The 18,254-nt window shown below is 45.5% G+C and overlaps 1 protein-coding gene across 1 annotated transcript in view; it reads right to left on the minus strand.

Annotated features, from left to right (window-relative positions):
• LAMB1 (laminin subunit beta 1) overlaps nucleotides 1-18,254 on the minus strand; it is a 42,109-nt gene that overhangs the window by 1,063 nt on the left and 22,792 nt on the right. Inside the window, exons 23-32 of the mRNA XM_041405352.1 lie at nucleotides 18,136-18,232; nucleotides 9,358-9,727; nucleotides 7,393-7,577; nucleotides 5,967-6,208; nucleotides 4,311-4,514; nucleotides 3,785-3,929; nucleotides 2,837-3,044; nucleotides 2,529-2,670; nucleotides 1,498-1,674; nucleotides 76-235 (exon numbers count right to left, since the gene is read on the minus strand). Coding sequence (XP_041261286.1) covers nucleotides 76-235; nucleotides 1,498-1,674; nucleotides 2,529-2,670; nucleotides 2,837-3,044; nucleotides 3,785-3,929; nucleotides 4,311-4,514; nucleotides 5,967-6,208; nucleotides 7,393-7,577; nucleotides 9,358-9,727; nucleotides 18,136-18,232 — 1,930 coding nt within the window. The remainder of the gene's footprint in view (nucleotides 1-75; nucleotides 236-1,497; nucleotides 1,675-2,528; nucleotides 2,671-2,836; nucleotides 3,045-3,784; nucleotides 3,930-4,310; nucleotides 4,515-5,966; nucleotides 6,209-7,392; nucleotides 7,578-9,357; nucleotides 9,728-18,135; nucleotides 18,233-18,254) is intronic.

The raw sequence follows: 18,254 nt of genomic DNA on the forward strand, positions 1-18,254 counted from the left end.
ATGAATAGCTGGTTTAACAGCATGAAATTGCTTCATGTTCTGAGGTGCCAAATTACCTCCTCAGAACAGCCTTACCTTTGAGCAGCTGGAGTTTGCTGTTTGCTTGAGCCAACAAGGCTTTAGCTTCATCTTGCAACACGCCTGCTTTCCTCCGGGCCTCGGCCGACTCCTCTGTCTTCCTGGCAATGAGCTCTTCCACGGTTTTGTACTTGCCACTCAGCTCGCTGTTGAGCACCTGTTCCGAATTCAAGCACAAGATGGAGCTCAAGTGAAGCCAATACAGAGTTGGCATTTCCTCCCTCTGTCCTTTACTAAATCTGGCTGCCAGGAGAGACTGCCCCGGGAGCTCTCTTAACAAAAGCAGAAACGGTGTCAGGATATTTCCTACTTTCTGTCCAAGACTAAGAGCTGTGGTGAAGACTCATCAGTTGCTCTTCTGCAGATCTGTGGCTGTTTTACAGCTCAAACACTGGCACTTGGCAGAGATTTATGGGATTCAGTTACAGGGTTCTGTAACTAATGAAAGCCATGGCCCCTAGAACTGCTGGAAAGCTACACCTGGCACAGCTCCTGGGCCCTCTGAGGGGTTGCATCTGGGGAGGAATACCCTTGCTACCCTTTCAGCAACAAGAACGGAACTGGCTGCCCAGGTGGTGCTAGTGAAGGTGCTGGGAAAGTCATGAGGTTGGTTTCTCAGCTGTGCTTTTGCTTGTGGGGTTAATATTAAAGAAGTCCTATGGCCCAACTAAATTCAACCATTGAGCAAGATAACAAACTATAGCAGCACTGGAATTCTCTTGTGCTCACTTGACAGCACCTGAAATACTACTTAGTGTTTGGATATTGTTGAGTTGATGGATAATGCAGCTCTCCTGTCAGAAAATGGCTCTCTGGAGATTGGTGGGCTAACTACAGACAAGAGATGGGAGCAATGAAACTTCCTTTGGCAGACTGGTCAATTGTTTTGTTAATGAACATTCTTTTGCTATTACAAAGTGTGTAGCAAACATTGGGAGTAATGCCATATGTTCACAGAGAAAAATCTTGCATCTCTGATATTTAGAAATTCAGTTTTATGTTAAGATAATTACTTTTCCTGTTGCCTCATTCTGTATATGCCAAATTCTGGTTTGTTTGTCCTGAAACTATCATTGTCATAGAACCATAAATACTCTGGAAAAAAAAAAAAATTCCAGTTCTTCTGTGACATATAGTAAAGCTGAGGAACAGAAACCTACCTGGGAAAGGTTTCCTGCAGCTATTTCAGAACCTGAAAACTTCCCAATAAATCTCTCTCAGGATCTGATACCAAAGTAAAAAGTTGCTATCTTTGTTATGAGCATAAATGTTGGAGTATTTTCTACCCCCAGAATATGAACAATAAATGTGACAGATCACATTTGTTCATTGATCTCCCTTTAGCCAAACCTGGGGGCGGGGGGGGACTTGCTGGCTTCTCTTTTCAATCCTCTTTAGGATTGTTCCTGAGCTTCTCACCTTTTGAACTTCTTCAGCATTTTGTTTTGCACTAATAATTTTGTCTTCTATTTCTCCCACATTCCCTGAATTTGTAGCAGCCTTTTGCCTAAGGTCTTCAACACTCCTCTCTAGCTCAAACAGACGTAAGGTAGCATTGTTCAGCGTTTCTGCAGAAGCTGCATTTTCAGATTCAATCTAAGAGAAGGAAGAATGAGAGTTAGACTTTCAAAAGACAATGGATATAACACTAAACTTTCTCCATAAACCCTGCTCAACTAACTAGTTTGTGTCCACATATCTGAGTTAAAAGCAGTGTTTTAGTTTTGCTAAAAATGGCCCCTTTGCAGTCAGGGTGAAAAAGCTCAGTGCTTGAGAATGGTACATATGGGGCTGCACAAGCATTAAGGAACATGGTCAAAAAGCATTTGATTACATTATACACGCAAGAGTTGACTAATCCGTTGACAAAACTTCAGACATTTGACTCCATCATGTGATAATGGACTTGTGAAACTTCTAGACTGGACAAGCTTCATAAGTATAGATAGCACTGTGGTCTCATGAGGGCTTTGAGATGAAGTCTGCAAATACTTTATCTGACAAGATTGTAGCACTTGGCACTTCAATCTAGCATTTGTTTATTTTAGTCTGGTGCTGCAGTGTGGATGACTGAGCACACCAATACACAACCAGTGTGGCTGGCAGGTGTGGATTGCCAGGGGTCTTGTCAGACCTGCTGGTTTAGAGGGCTACAGTCCTGCTCATTTAATTTGGCTGGTGCAGGATATGGGGTGAGAAAAGCCTTTTGGTGGGTTTTTTGTGTTGTTGTTGTCTGGTTTGTTTGTTTATGAGCAAAAAGTTCCCTAGCATCTGTCCCACTCACTCAAAAGTTGATGTAAAGGCAGGAATGATGCAGTTTAGATGCAATTTAACTGCAGCCCTTGCTTTGCGGTACCCAAGAGCTTTCCCTAGACAGGCTTACATCAGTTTCTAAGCATCAGACTTGGTGCTGTTTCTATTATGTTAGGAAACACTCATAAAGAACTCACCGAAGTCAGCAAGTCTTGAGTTCCTTTAATATCTTCATCAGCTTGTTTGATGGCTTTTTCAGCTGCATTTTGAGCTTTTTCAGCTTCTTCCAGTGCTGCTTTCACCATGTCTGCAGTGACTTTAACATCTGTTGCACCTTTGCTGTGGAGCAAGATTGTTAATGCTAAAAATGCTCTTGCTTTGGAACTGGAAAAAGAACATAGGCTGCAAGGGGCTGGGCTTGCCCCTTACTGAAGGAATAAAAATTTACATCAGGGAAAGTTAAACTGCATTTTCTGATGCAATGAGAGGGAACAGGGCTGCATACCTCGCTCTTTTAGCTTCCTCCAGTAGCATTTCTGCTCTGGCAATGTCTCCAGCGCTCTGCTGCAGAATGACCTCAACATCAGAAAGGCTTTCTACACGCTCACGAATATCTTCTGTCAGGGCCTGCAGCTGCTGGGGAGTGCTTGGCATCTCCATGTTCAGCACTTCATTAGCCACTGCCTCAATGCTATCCAGGTCAGCACTGTCTTCTAGCAGATGGACACAAATGACAAAGATGTGAGTAAAACCTTCTCTCTGTCACATCACAGCACTCAAATTCTTGTTCAGCTGCTTCCTTAAGAAGGAAAATCATGGGAAAACTTCCTCCCCCAGATCTATGGATAATCAAGGTGTTAAAGGTACTTCCCAAGGTGAAACTTCCCTCTCAGGAGAGGCCCAGCAGGTGTGCTGCTGGCACAGCACTCTTGGAAGCCATTTAAAGATCTTGGTGCTCAGCTGCACCACTCTGGGGAGGACCTGAGCCCACAGGAAACAAAACCAACAGCTGCACATAGATGTATTTGTGCTCCCAGCATAGTCAGCCCTGAGCAAACAGGCAAGGAATGGGCTGCTGGCAAACAAGGCTCTCATTTAACCTTTTCTTGCTTTCTTACGGAGAGAGAAACACAGTTTCTGACTTGCTTCCCCTTTAATACTACTTTGTCTTTCTAGCCAGAACTTACAGACATACTTGGCAAAGTACAGCAGTACAACAGCCTCAGCTGAAATGCGCACAAGAACATGTCACAATTTGCTCTCACTTTCTTATTATCTTGGTTTTCTCTTGTTTTTTCTCATGTTTCCAGATTTCATCATACACACTGTCTGTCTAGGGGAGGTGGGGGGAATGATGACAACTGTTCCACTAACTCTTGGAAGATTAATACAGACGTAAAGCTAGTTTTCACAAACCCAGAATTAAAATATAATTAAAATGTAATGTTCTTACGCATTAGGAAGTCTCTAATCTGTTTAATAAGATTTCTCAGATCTTCATTGCTTCTGTCCACTTGTTCTTTTGTAGCATTGGTTTTTAGCAAAACTGCTTGCGCGTTCTGTTTTGCTTCATCTGCTCTCTGTTTTGCCTCGGAAACCTAAAGAAAGGAAAATGGAGGCTTGCTTGCTTATCTTCTTATGCTTTAGGGCTTGTCTTAAAACAATTCATCTGGAGTCAGAAGTAATAGGAACAAGGAATGCTTTTTCTCATAAAACTCACAGAACACTTGGAAGCTGGCCCTGATCCATACCACCAGTGCTAGTTTAAACAACTCAGGCTGATGTTTAGTTATCCATGAAGCTTCACTCTAGCAAGCTCCCTTTCTGAAGATATTTACAAGCATGATGAAGTTACACAACCCAAAAGAACTATTTTCTACAGAAAACCAGCGCATACTTTGTCAATTACTGTCTGTGCTACAACAGACAGATTTTCCTTTTTCTTTTTTACTATCTTAACAATTGATTTGGCGTATTACCATTCTGGAGAGTTGCTCAACTTCTGCTAATGCACTGAGAATGTCTCTGTCAAAATCCATAGCCTTCTGCCAGGCATTGTGAGCTACAGTCACCAGCCCGTCGCAGCCGGGGCCTCCGCACTTCTTCTTCCCCTCGTCCGTCCGACAGCTCAGCCCCCCGCACTCGGACTCGGCACAGGAGGCTCTCGGAGCAGTGCCACACGTCTGCAGGGACACAGGGGAAGCAGTCACAGCCTGATTCCCATTCCATTGCCTGGGGCTGGAGTGGGATACTGTTCTACCACAAAATTTCAGAGTAAACTTTTTTTTCCAGAAGCGAAAATATTTCTATCAGCAACATTGTGCTGAGAATTATCCACTGCTTGGTAAATTGTTCAGTAATGAAATAACACAGGAGGTTTAACCAGAGGGAAAAATAAAATTCCCTGTTCTTGTGAGGCTCTTTTACCTTTCCATGCCCCCCCTGCCCCCCCATCTCTTTTGCCAAATGATAGTCACTGACTCAGGTTTTGCAGCCAAAACATCTCCCTGGGAAAACCTAGGGGCTGAGCCAAGTTAGCTGCAGCTGTCTCCTGTGAAGTGTAAATGAGTCCCTCTTACCTGTTTGGCACGTAACCCAGCAGTAGCTAGAAAGCAAAAAGGTGTGTGTGTGTGTATGTGTCTCATGATTACACCTCCAAGCAACTCAGTATTTACTGCCTTGATAATCATCTACCCAAGACTTCAGCTCTTAAGAATGGTCAGGGCAGGAATGTAGGGGAAGGGAAACTAAACAGAAAGATGTCTCTCTCTTCCCTTCAGAGAAAAAAGGAGGGCTGAGGGAGTGGGAGGGATGACTGGTTGTAAAGGACAAGGGACAATCAGTGTGTGAAGAACTCACTCTCTACCACAGGCCTGGCCTGCCCGGGGGAGTTAATGAGCAGTGCCCTGCAGCCTGCCTTCACCCAGGGCTGTTCAGGAATTGTTCACTGAATGCAGCTGGCCAACTTCAAAGAGAAACTGAGGGAACACCCAGCCTCTCCCAAGAAAAAGCCATCCTTAATCATATTTACAGATGAGTAGGCACCTTCAACAGAGAAGATGCCCTTTTGCCTCCAGCTCCTTGTAAATTCTGCTTTGTCTTGAGCAGGAGGATGAGCCTGGGGGGATGCTGAGACCTGTGGGTGTGTGCAGTAGCACAGCCTGGCTGGGCACTGTGCAGGCACACTGTACCCAATGGAGTTGCAGAAGGGAAGAGGGGAGCCTAGGGAAAGCAAGCACTGAACTTGGGATAGGCTGAAGAGGATGGCTCTCAGCCCAACAGATTTGCCACACTTTTCTGCACGTGGGAACTCTGTCCCTAGCAAAGAACATTGGATTAGAACAGGGGTGATGGAAAAACAGGTGCTCTGTTGGGGCTGGGAAGAGTGGGAGGAAGACCAATGTGAAAGGCTGGTCTGTGAAAGCCAGTAGTGTCAGAGCCCACCAGTTAAACAACCCAGTTCTAGCCCACAAAACCGAGGGGCTGCTCAACCAAGCAAGGGGCATTTCTCATGAGCCAACCACACATCTCACTCTGTGTAACTGCCATGCCTACAGCTCCTCCCTGCCCGTTGCTTCACCACAAACCCGACTCTTTCTGCTCCGGGTTTATCCCAGCGATGCTCAGCTGTGTACCTTCTCAGCCACCTCAGAGAGATCCAGGCTCTGCAGCTTTCCAGCGAGTTCATCCAGAAGGCGTGACTGCTCCTCCTGCTTAGCCTTGAACTGGGCCTCCTTCTCATTGATTAAGTCTTCCACTTCCTGCCGTGTTCGCGCTGACAGCTCCACGGCGCCATCGGGATGAACAGTGGAGGCATTGACCCTCTCCTCTGCCTCCAGGGACATCTGGAAGTACTTGGTGATACTGTCCAAGGCTCCTGCAGAAATCAGAGGGAGCTGATGAGAACTCTGTTGAGTAACCCAAAGTAATGTATGTTACAAATGTTAGCAGATGACACATCAGGGCTAGTGATACATCACATTAAATGAAACGCTGGCCTTGGCAGCTGTGCCATTGCAAGGATGACAGAATTTGGCCTCTTGCAGAAAAAAAGTTTGCTTCTTTGCTGGGTGGAAAGTGTCAAGCTGGTCTTTGAAGTTAAGCCTTTCTCTGACCCTAGTGACTGAATTCTACTTGGCCTAAGGGCAAAAGGAGATACAGCCTTTGAAGGTTTTTAGGGGAACAGTCTGTTTTCTAAGGATTCCCTTATCCCATCAGTTCTTATTGCTTGCCCTGGGATGTCTGGCTTATGGAGTCACTGCTTGGAAACTGGTGAGAGCTTTCCTAAGAAACAACTGCTTGATGAAAGATGCTGATTTATGGAACTGTTGATTTTGGACAACTCCTGGAAAGGCCTTGTGTGGGTGTGGGGGACCCTCTGGGGGTGACTATACTCTGCACCCTGGGGCAGCTTTCTTTTGCAGAATGGCAGAAGACTGGGACTCCCCTATTCCACATGCTACTCGCCTCACTCTGAAATCTCTCATGTTCACTGAAAACAATCTCAGACTTCCTGCAAACCAGGAAATATATAAGAAAAATTATAAATACTTTCTTTGAAGTCAGCTTTCCAGATTTCCAATTAATTTGGTGACATTCCTCTTCCTCCAGCAAATTCTTGGCCCATTTCAGTGTGCCAATGGACATGCAAGGCTTGGGTGGCTCAGAAGAACTGGACCCTTTACCACAAGCTCTTTTTTTTCACCCAGAAATAGCAATTTAACAGACTGAAGGGAGCAAGAGGGATGTCCAGACATATCTTGAAATCTGTGGTGCACTTTCTTCTGTTGTGTCTCATCTACAATGTGTTCAGCATGATACCTTAAGACGATTCTGTGCCCCAAGAATTTGAGCCAGCTTTGCAATGTGCAGAGGAAGACAGACCAGATAAGGGGGCAAAAATTCCTGCTGCATCAGCAACTCTGCTAATGCACAGAAAAAACCTGTCCCTGAGGAACTGTGTTTTATTACAAGTTAGAAGATTAATCTGGTACTTAAACCCATGCACTAATTAAATCTTTGGCCACCCTGCTGCCTTCTCCCCCTCCCTGTGACACTTACCCCGAACATCAGAGATCTTGATGAACTCTAGCTGCTCTGCAAGTTCTTTCACGACGTGGTCGAGACTTTTGGCATCTGTCTCCAGTGCACTCAGGTCTGTGTCTGTGCTATTGCTCTTTGCTGATAAGGCTGATAGGTTTTCTTCTATGTCAGCTATCTTAACTGTAACATCTGCTGTCAGCTTTCTGTAAAACAGGCACAGGACTCAACACGGCGAGGAAGAAGGGTCATAGCCTCATACTTCAGTGGAGTATGGTGGCTAGAGATGTATCCAGCTTCTCCCACGGCAGGACCTGTCCTCCCTCAGTGGAGCTCCAAGGGATTTGTAACAACATGCCTACCTAGAATACTGTTTTGTTTCCTTTATTATACAAACCTACTTTTCAATCTACAGCACATTTATAAACCCAAAGTGCCAAATTGCTCAGAAAACAGCTGCATTGTGTAAGATTAACTGGAGGGAGATTCCAGAGGACTGGAGTCATGCTCTTGTATCATGGCAACTGCATAGGTCAGAGTTGACTACTATGATCCATACATAATTTGCTTCGCATCCCACACAGCTCAAATGTAGTTTTGATTACTACGAGTTCATCAGACAGAACTGAACTTCAGGAAGCAGGGAGGGGGGAGCCTTAGTTTTAACACAATGGATTCTTTAAACTCTTCTGTACAGATCCCTCCTCACCAGAGTTTTGAAGGAAAACCTCCTGCTCTAAGCATTCACTCAGTGAGCCACGGAGCAGGCTTTAGCTAGTGGGATAACCCTAAAAGGAAAAGCAAGTGAGTTACATGTCAAGGCTGCTGTGGAACAGAAATGGGCATAGGAAGCTATTCCCATCCATGGTGATCCTGTCAAGGCAAGCATTTCCTCATTCTGAAAGAATCAAGGCAGTATTTGAGATCTAATATCAATTTACAGCTCTCTCAATAGCTCAACAGCCTGCTGTTTTCCAGGACTTCTCTAAAGCCCAGCACTTTCTATACAGCCAGAGAGGAGCAAGAACAGCTACACATAAGGCATGTTAGGGAAAAGCAGCTCCTCAGCTGCTCTGATCTCCCTCAATACACACAGAGTCCAGAAGCAGCAGCATCCTTCAGCTCTCCAGCAGGGAGGGGAGCTGTAGGGCACAAACGATTCCTAATTGAGACATTTGTGCTTTAATCCTCGCCCCTTTGCTTTGTGCAGTTCCCTTCACAATGCACAAGCAACTTGGAGCAGTTGCAGACAGAGCTAGAAAGCCTCTGTAATCCTACTTAATGTTAGGCTGCCCCATCTCCAGACCACCATCTTTTGCATGCTTAGCCCTAAAATAAAATACAAGGCTTCTACTCTCAGAAAAAAGGAAACAATTCTTGTTATAAACCTGGTGCTTCCCCCAACACGTGCTGAGAGCGCAGAAAGAAGCCCACGTTTCCAACTCATCAGCTACACGCGGAAATCCAGGAATTTAATCTCTCCCCCTCTTCATTCTGTCACATAATAGCAGTGTTTGTCCTTTGCCCTGGGGCAGCACAAGGCAAGCACAGAGCACAGAAAGAAGCCCAAGTTTCCAACTCATCAGCTACACTCGGAAATCCAGGAATTTAATCTCTCCCCCTCTTCATTCTGTCACATAATAGCAGTGTTTGTCCTTTGCCCTGGGGCAGCACAAGGCAAGCATGAGTGGCTCCCTGGTAATTAGCTGCCTGGAGAGCAGTGGGAGCAGGACAACCCAGCCCAGCCCGTGGCTGCTGCACTGCTCCTGCCTGCCCCAAGAGGTTTCTGCCCGGTGGGAAGGGCACTCACTGCCAGTGCTGAGCATGGCAAGGTGCTCCAGCAGCCCAGGAGCCACAGCACCCTCACCCAGCCAGAGTGCCCTCAGCCCAGCATGGGGACACCAGTCACTCAAGTAAATCCCAGCTCACTGGAACTCCCACTCCTTCCCATGACAGACTGATCCAAGTAACTACAACTGTACTCACTCTGCTTCCTCAAAGAGATTGCCAATGTTCTTCAGGGGCTCTGCTGCTGGATTTTGAGCGATGATGGTTTTAATTTCAGTGAGCTTCTCCTCCAGTGTGTTGAGCGTCTGCTGGTATGGGCCAGTGACTCCAGTGATTTTGAGGGTATTGGCCCTGTCCAAGAACTGCTGGGTTCTATTAGCCAGCTCGCTGATGATCACATCCCAGAGGGCAAAGCACTGGTGGCAGGGCACACAGTCAGGGAAGAAGCCTGAGTAGCCCCGGGAGCACTTGTCACAGTGCAGCCCTTCCACGCCTTCATTGCAGATGCACTGCCCAGTGGCACGGTCACACTGTGGGGTCTGGATGCCACGAGGGTTGCAGTCACATGCTGGGAGGAGAAAAAGGCACACGTGAAGGCCTTGGAAAGGGAAATGACTGTGATGTTGGCAGGGTGGGAAAAAATTAGTTATAATAAAGTGGTGAAATGAATACAGATGTGGTCAGCGTCTCAGTTATAAAAAGCTAATTATGGATGTATCACTTATCTATGGAGAAAGCAAGTGTGAGTGAGAAAGGGGAGACAGATGGGGAAATAACTCTAGGGGAGATCAGGATTTGCACATCTTGGAAATAGGAACAAAAATGGAGCAAGGATGGACACCACTTGTTGCAAAGTTCAGATGTCAGCAAGATAGCAACTGAAAACAAAGATCCCAGTTTCTCTCCTGCAACGAAGAGTGAGTACAGCAAGGCTCTTGGGACAGGAAAAGAAGAGGCAGGCAGGCACATAGCAGAGGGTTTCAGAGCAAATAATGAGAGAAAAAGGAAAATTGAACTATGAACAGCCATTTACTGTCTCCTCCGGCAGAGGAGAAACACTCAGGTGAGGAACCCTGCAGATCACAATCCAACCACCGCCCCTGCACCACCCACAAACAGCACTAAAAGGAGATAAATGATTACACAGCACTTGGTTAAGTGGAAGGTAAGGCCCCTCTTCTGTAAGGTGCTGTGGGTGCTAAAAGTGGAATGGGCTTCCAAGAACAGGACAAATCTATGGAGCAAAAGCCCTTGTGAGATCTTCTAGGCAGAGGTACAAGGACTGGCTCAGAACATGCTCCTGCCATGGACAGTGGGAAAACATTCACAACACACACTGAGGATCCTGGCACTGGGCTGACATTTTGGGTATACAGAAAATCAGGCAAAAATCTGGCAGTGAAAAGTAGAATAGAACAAAAATGTGGTCATGGGCAGCCCTGTAGTGTTTGAGGTGTTAAGGACCAAGAGCCTACACACTGTTTGTCACCCTCAATGTCACCCTCAGACAGAGTGCACCCAAAACAGGTCAAGCACATGTTCCCTAAACAGGAAAAGGACTGGCATACCTGATAAAACGCCTCACTTACACATCCATTTACCAGGCATTCTCGAAGGAGGTTAAATGGCTCAAAAGGGCCCATAAATCAATTCACACACCCAAAGCAAATGCCCCCTTGAAAATAGGGCAAAACACAAAGCTGTTTTCAAGACTGTACATTGTTTCCTTCAATGCCAGAGCACAGTGGTGGTCTTCAGCTCAAAACTTACACAAAGAGCCCCAGCAGAACAAATCGCTCCTCAACAAAACGACTTTCTTGTACATGTGAATATGATAGGCAAGAGACAAAAATAACTTCTGCTGCCTGCACAATTGAGCAAAACGGTCTTTTGTTCTTTGAACTATACCCTGACACAAGAGATTGTTTTTACTTTACATCGAAAGTGCTTAAGTAGTCAACTCACCATGGAATATGCTCCCTGCAGGCAAACCGTTGAGTTCCTGTTTGAAGGTCAGTTAACCCTTCTGTCAACTAATAAAGGCCCTTGGTATAATGACGAATTGTCCAAATTCCTCTGTATAGAAAGAGGCTAAATGGCATGTGGTTTCTCTCAAAGATCCTGAGGTCTGATCAAGTTACATGAATACTTGCTGCTGGCAAATCAGAGCACTATATTTACTTGCAGATTTAAAAGGCTTAATGTGAAAAAAAACCCATAACCCCATATTGGTAATTCTACTCCTGAATACCTGCATGTTCAGGAAATGCAGATGACACGGCTTTAGTAGCATTTACATGGCAAAGTGGATTCCAAAATCTCTGGAACCAGAAAACACTAGGGAAGAAGAGAAAATAATTCAGGTACTAACATACTGTTTGCAAAGTGAAAACCCAAACTCCACAGCTGCCTGTTGGGGGATGATAAGAGCAAAGAAGTAATTTATTCTAAATGCAGAGCAACAGTTGGAAGAATACAGTCCTACAAATCTCCCAAATTGAGCTTTGCAGGACCATGAGAAATTGTACAAGGCAGCTAGAAACATTACTGTACCTTATTGCTCCATTTTAAGACTTTTTATCAAGCTCACAAGCAGGCAATCCTGGCTCTAAATTACCTCAGTCCCCTGAATGAAATGTACATAGAATGGCTTTCAAAAGTGCTGGTTTCCTATTGCTCTTCCTCTCCATTATCTTCCCAAGATATTAACCATACACAGGACCACACCAGATTTCACCCCAAACCATCTCTAAAACCTCTAGTGGATGAGTCCTGTACCTTGTGCCCTGAACACCTTCACCAGGCATTTTACACCCCAGCAAGGAGCATGTTCAAGACCACTGAAGAAGAACACCTTCCCTTTATGCCATGGTGGGGATCAAACCCTCTACTCACTGCAGTTGTGGCCAGTTCTCAAGAGAAGGAAAGCAAGCCCAAGCAAAGATCATGTAAAGCCTTCTCCATGGTGAGTAGCACCTTGAACACTGCAGTCCACCAGGCAAATAGCTCAGTGCCAGCTTTCACCTCTGCCTCAGGAAATGCCTGCCTGCCAAGAACCTGCTGCCTTCAGTCTCTGACTGAAGGGCATGACTTCATCCTAAAGGAACAAAAACATAGTGACAGAAGCAGGATGTATGTGAAAGGAAAGGAGGCCCTCTGAGCTGGCACAGACTGGAAAAGACTGGCATGGGATTGGCAAGGAGCTCATGGAAGAGCAACTGAGTTACACATCTATCATACAAGATGGTGGGTGCACATGCACCAGAAAATTCCTGTGACATTCTAGTATCCCTGCCAATGAACTGGGATGTGAGTACCAGAGATACCTTGATTCCTATTACCCCTAAAAACAGAGCAAACACCATGGCAGAGTGATCCAGCACATCATGCCCACTATTGTGTTTGACCAAAGTACCACCATCACTTCTAGCCACAGCAGAGTTCTTGCTCCTCCAACACCTCCTTTGTTATGTCCAACTATTCTTATGGCCATGGTGTGACTCAGAAGCAGCTCTGTACCCGGCAGGCTAACTCAAACATGGCCTTCAAAGTATTGCTTTGCTCAGGAGATTTTGGCTCCAACCAGCACACTCATAAATCTGATGTAAGACCTGAGTAATACAACACATCCAGTGTTAAGAGTATATCTGGTTAATCTGAACTTTTTCATGAACAAGAAACACACAGGCACATTTAGGGATGCAGATGTGCCTGCAGATGTTTCAGATGTGGCTCACTAGCTACCAACAGCTTTATACTCTACTTATATGCGGCACAGGGAAAGACAAAGTCCTATAAACTCCTTTTATGTCGCTTCCCTATGCTTACATGACAAGAAACTGGAAAAGTAGTTCATTTTGCACTGCAAAATCAAACAGATGTTGAGTTTACTTCAAGATACTGGATGCCTTGACCACTTTGAGTTGGAAATGCCTTCAAGACGAATGGTTGATTACTCTCCCTTCAAGCAGACAGATGGCCCAAAGCCAAGGTAAAGGGCTGAAAGGTAATGCAGACAAGGCTGCTTGCATTGAAGATCAGTGTTAGACAGGCTTCAAATCTCTAAGCAGAGCAGGACATAACAGTACCTCCCATGGAAAACTCAGTGGAGGAAAAGAAGTCCTTTGAAATTGTTGGCCCAAGATTTAAGGGTTTTCAAAGGAGCATTTACTAAATTAAACAATAGGTTTCTGTTTTGAAATGTCATTTTGGAACTGGGCGTATTGTTTTCTTTAACTGAGTGTGTAACTCAATCAATCATTCTTTTGTGACATACTTCAACTTCAGTGAAACCATATTTTTGGAAAAGTTTTAGCCAAATCCTTCAGTCAGGATGTGCTGATTAGCAGATTATGAGGATTGTAGCTCTGTCTGTTCATAAATGCATGTGCACGTATGTGCATGCACACACTGAATATCCATGGGTAATTTCTGTATCACCTTCATCAGTGCATTTCTCCTCCTCCTTTTTCCTGATCCTAAAGATAAAAGTAACACTGAAACATGTATACCAAATGCAGTCATGAAAAAATCTAAGAGGAGAAATCCAAAAGAAGCAAGTAACTAGCTGGAGAGGTTTGCTTTAAGCCCAAAAGGATCTGTGAATTGCTTTATCTTTTCCCTACTCTGACAGCTCAGCTATATTTTCCTCTGATTTTAAATATTTAGAACTCACTTCCATTTAAACTACTGTAATTCAATATGCAGTATATTTGCACATCACTTAATTTAAACTCAGGTGTGTCAAAGCACTTGGTACTACCGCAGAGGTGACAGAATGGATATTGAATGGCTGTATGAAGACCAGTATCAGTGTTCAATTCTTTACTGAGGAATGCCAGGAACAAACAAGTGTTGTACATCATCCTACACTGAATAGAAATAATTTTTCCAGAAATATTTTTTTTTACTGCTTGAGACTGAGGGCGGCAAGCATCAAATGTTTAACTCCCCCACAGAAAAAACACAAAGGTTTTGTTCAAACATGATTTCCTGGCAAAATTTACCAGTGGTAGTGAGGCACTGTGATATGAAACCCATTCAACAATTTATAAGGTTGAAAGTTTTGCAAAGCTAGCAAATTTCTTCTGAATAATCAGCTATTGATTCAAGTTACCCTGCAAGCATAGTGCTAACTCCTCGGCATCATGATTTTCAGTAGGAATGTTAAGATAAGATCCCAGCCTAAAATTACTGGAGTCGAGCAACATCTTAACATGCTAGCAGACCATGCCAAAAGGATAGTTTTCTTGAAACAATCAATACACATTACAGTATTTTATGATCCTAGGTCAATTAAAATTATGGAACTCAAAATGAAAATTCTATTTTCTTTAGCACAGAATTTGTCTGACTTCCTTTAGGCACTTCTCACAGAAGGAAACAAGACATCTCTGAACACCAAAAATATCTCCTATAAAAGCAGCCTATGCACCAGGTGTTAAATTTTAAGAATACAAAAGTTATTCTTAAATGGCAATAGGGTAATTTTTAGCGAACTGCTGTTCCTGCACCAGCATATAACAAAGACTAAAAACCGAGAAAAACAACATTGTTGTCAATGTATGCAGTATGCATTTAACAAAAACATTACCTTTTTTTTTTCATTGTAGTTCAATTCTGTGACTTTACAGTAAGACTTGATACTCATGTCCAACACAGGACATGCTTCTTGTGAAGGGGTTATAGCAACACCACCTAACTTCCAATCTCACACAGTACCTCCTACTAACTGCACTCTGCTCTGCTTGTTCAATTTATTACAACAGTAATGACAGCAAAATCGTCATCTCCTTCATATTAGATGAAACATAAACTTTAAGTATCTACTGTGCAAAGGCATTGTTTGAGCTGCATCTGCAGCCACTCCACATCTCAGGCTTCCCATGAGCCTGGAGCCTTCTGCTGGAGATGTGCTTTGTGGGTTGAAGTTGGTGCAGAACTCGGCATGCTGAGTCCTGCACTTTAGTTGCCAGGCTTTGGAAACGCTCCAGCAGAATGCCTGGGAGACCTGAATTTCATGAACTCTGTAGTGCTATTATTTGCTACCTTAGGGAGGATTTTTATGCACACACACACACACACACATTCACATGCAGGCTCATGTGGAGCTGCAGCCAGCTCAAGGCTGGAGCAATGGCTCCAGAAGAGTCCTGCCAAGGAGCTGGCACTGCCTCCAGAGCAGGCGATGCTCACAGCACAGCTCCTGCCCACTGTAACCCCCCAGGAACCTGCACGAGGCCAGAGAGAAATGCTGGACTCTTCCCCATCTCTATGCCTCTGCTGTGCTTGTTTCAGGCATTATGTTGAATTCAATGAGACAATGTTGTGCTTTTCAAAGCACAGGGAGTAAGCAGTCTCTGAAGACCCAGCCAGAGGCTCTCTGTGGTGTGTAATCCCCAGTGGGTGCTGAAGTGCAGCCAGTGCTGTGGGTTCAGGATGCTGTCCAAATACAGACACCCACCTCAGCTGGCCCCAGCGGTGTGGTGCCAGTGTGATCTCCATGGACACACAGAGAGGAGACATCAGATGACATTTTCTCTCCACAGCAAGGGGCACAGACTGTAGCACCCAGACCAGGTACAAAAACCTGCCTTCCCTGGCTTCTGCTTCACCATGTCTGATCTTACTAAGGTTTCTAGAAGAGACATCACAGGTAGCAGCTGGCAATGGGGATGGCAGGGAAGAGTGCCCTAGAGCCTGGTATCCCCTGGAATGTATTGGGACCCCGGGCCAGTACATTAACAACTCACTGCTGCTGCAAGTGCCTGAGAACCCATGGAGACCTGCAGCCCCAGCCTGTCCTAGATGGGCCATTTTGCACATCTCCACACAGCTATGTCCAGAGCTTATTGGCAGGCACTTGGGATTTTTTAGTACTGTAAAGCTTGTCAAAGCAACGTGAACACTAGGATCCCCCTTCCTCTTCAGGGGCTTGTGTTTCTTGATGCCAACAACTTGAAGACCTTTCGTGAAGAGATCACATATCACTGTCCTAGGAGTAATTGATAAACCCTGTGGTTGTGATAAACCCACTTGCCCTAGAGAGTGGAGCATCCCACACTGGAGTCCTTGGGAGCAATGTCCACACCTCTGCACCAGCTTGATGAAAACTGTGTCCACACTCACATGGTTCATAGTTTTTGCTCTTCCCCATCCAGATTGGTTCCTATTTTGCTCCTGAATGCAGCACAAAATGTGGCCATACCGGCTGCTTGGGCCAGTAAGAACATGCCAGGTGGCAAATGCCATGCCAGGAGTCCACATGTTCCCTGCAACTGGAGCAGACATCTTTGTGACAAAGCCTTGTCTCAGTTCCAGCTTCACTGGCTGCAGGCCAGATCTCTGCTATTTTCCAGGGACACTGCTCAGCAGCTCCTTAAACGGCACGGTTTTCCAGTTCGCTTGCAACCCACTTATCCCTGAGAACTGCTACCTGCCCACGCAGCAGCTGCAGGTCTGCCAGCCTGAACATCACCACTCACTCCCCGGGGCTAAATGAGGGCTGAGAAGTCCATTGTCTTCTTGCCAAGGAAAGGTAGGAGACAGGCAGGAGGCACTGACCCCAGCACACCAGGAGAGCCTGCAGCACTACCCGGCTGGATGTGCTCCAGGAGCGAGCACATGCTTGGAGCCTGTCCAGAGCATCACACCACAGGCTGCCACTGCTCAGCCCTGGGCAGCAGCTCCCCCCACCTGCCACAGAGACCTCCTGTTGGATGCAGTCATGAAGGAAAATCTGCCTTTCCACCCGAGGGAGTCTCCTCTGTCACTAGGGCACAGAAGCGATGATGGACTGGAAGGGGAGTGTAGAGCTCACGTGGTAAAAACAGGCTCTGAAGAATATATTGACTCTTTACTTCAGAAAAATTAAAACAGGTTTTCACGCATTCAAAAGACAACAGAAACTCCATGAGAGATCAGAAATGAGGCTATGCTGCAAAATCCTGCTGATAAGGTGTGCAGATGGACTCCATCAATAAACCCTGATGGAGATAACTGATAGCAAAAGACAATCCCTGCCCTGGAGCCAGCAGGGTCAGCACACCCCTTCCCATGTCAGAACACACACAGCCTCTCCAAAGGCAGCCTTTCCCCCAAGAAACCCAATATGTACTCAGGAACTGGGACAACTCCCCAGTCCTTTCATCTGCTGCAGTAACCAAGTAGCTGTGACCTGCCTATCTACCAAGATAATGGGCTCCAAGGTATCTCTATTGTAAGGGATTTATTAAAGACCACAGCAAGCACATTCCTCCCTGCAGGAAAAAATACCTTAATCTATTGCAAACCCTCCTGGCAAAGGCTCCTATTTAAACAGATCAGAGATACAAGTTTGTTCTGGTCTGGACAATGTTTGAAGTTTCTTTTCTAGCTAATGAACAGACTTGTTTATAATGAAAGGACAGAGGCCATCCAGTTTTCTAAACAACCTACTTCACGGTGCTCTGTTTTGCAGCATGTAGCTATGGCTAACCCACTGCATGGTCTCTGCTTCCTCCTTTATTTTTATCTGAAATATAAGGAAAGTCTCCTACTAAATAGAAAATCTCCAGTCTCTGTAAGTAGGCACAAGAGACAGGGGTCTTCAGCTACATGCAATTGAAAGGCAAAGGAAACTGGTTTCCAGAACAATTCTCAAACTCAAATGCTTGTGATATGCTTTCTTATCATGCTGGCTTACCTGACAGCATTGCAAACTTACCCTTAAGGAAGAGTTGTTTCTAAACAGAGAGATTTGTTTCTAAATAAAGGTCAGACAAGAAAAACACAGACAAGCACAGGCCTGGGTTCGTGCCTCATGTCCCATCCCGCAAGGCACCAAAACCCCAGGGCAGACCCCACCATGCCTTTTTCCCTCTTTCCAGGGCTCGAGTGAGCTGCTCTTGGCAGGGGTGTCCCAGTGAACCGGGGTGTGATGGTGTGCCCAGCCACACAGACATTTCCAAAAGGAGCAGGTACCGGGGTTGGACTCACCTAAGCACTCCACGCCTGGGTCACCCCAGAAGAGCTCCTGGCACTCCCGACAGGTCCGGCCTCCGAAACCCGGCATGCAGTGGCACTGCCCTGTGAACTGTCAAAGCCAAAAGGCAAAC

Source organism: Onychostruthus taczanowskii, unplaced genomic scaffold (genome assembly GCF_017590055.1).
Source record: "Onychostruthus taczanowskii isolate IOZ18803 unplaced genomic scaffold, ASM1759005v1 scaffold23, whole genome shotgun sequence".
Lineage (NCBI taxonomy): Eukaryota > Metazoa > Chordata > Aves > Passeriformes > Passeridae > Onychostruthus > Onychostruthus taczanowskii.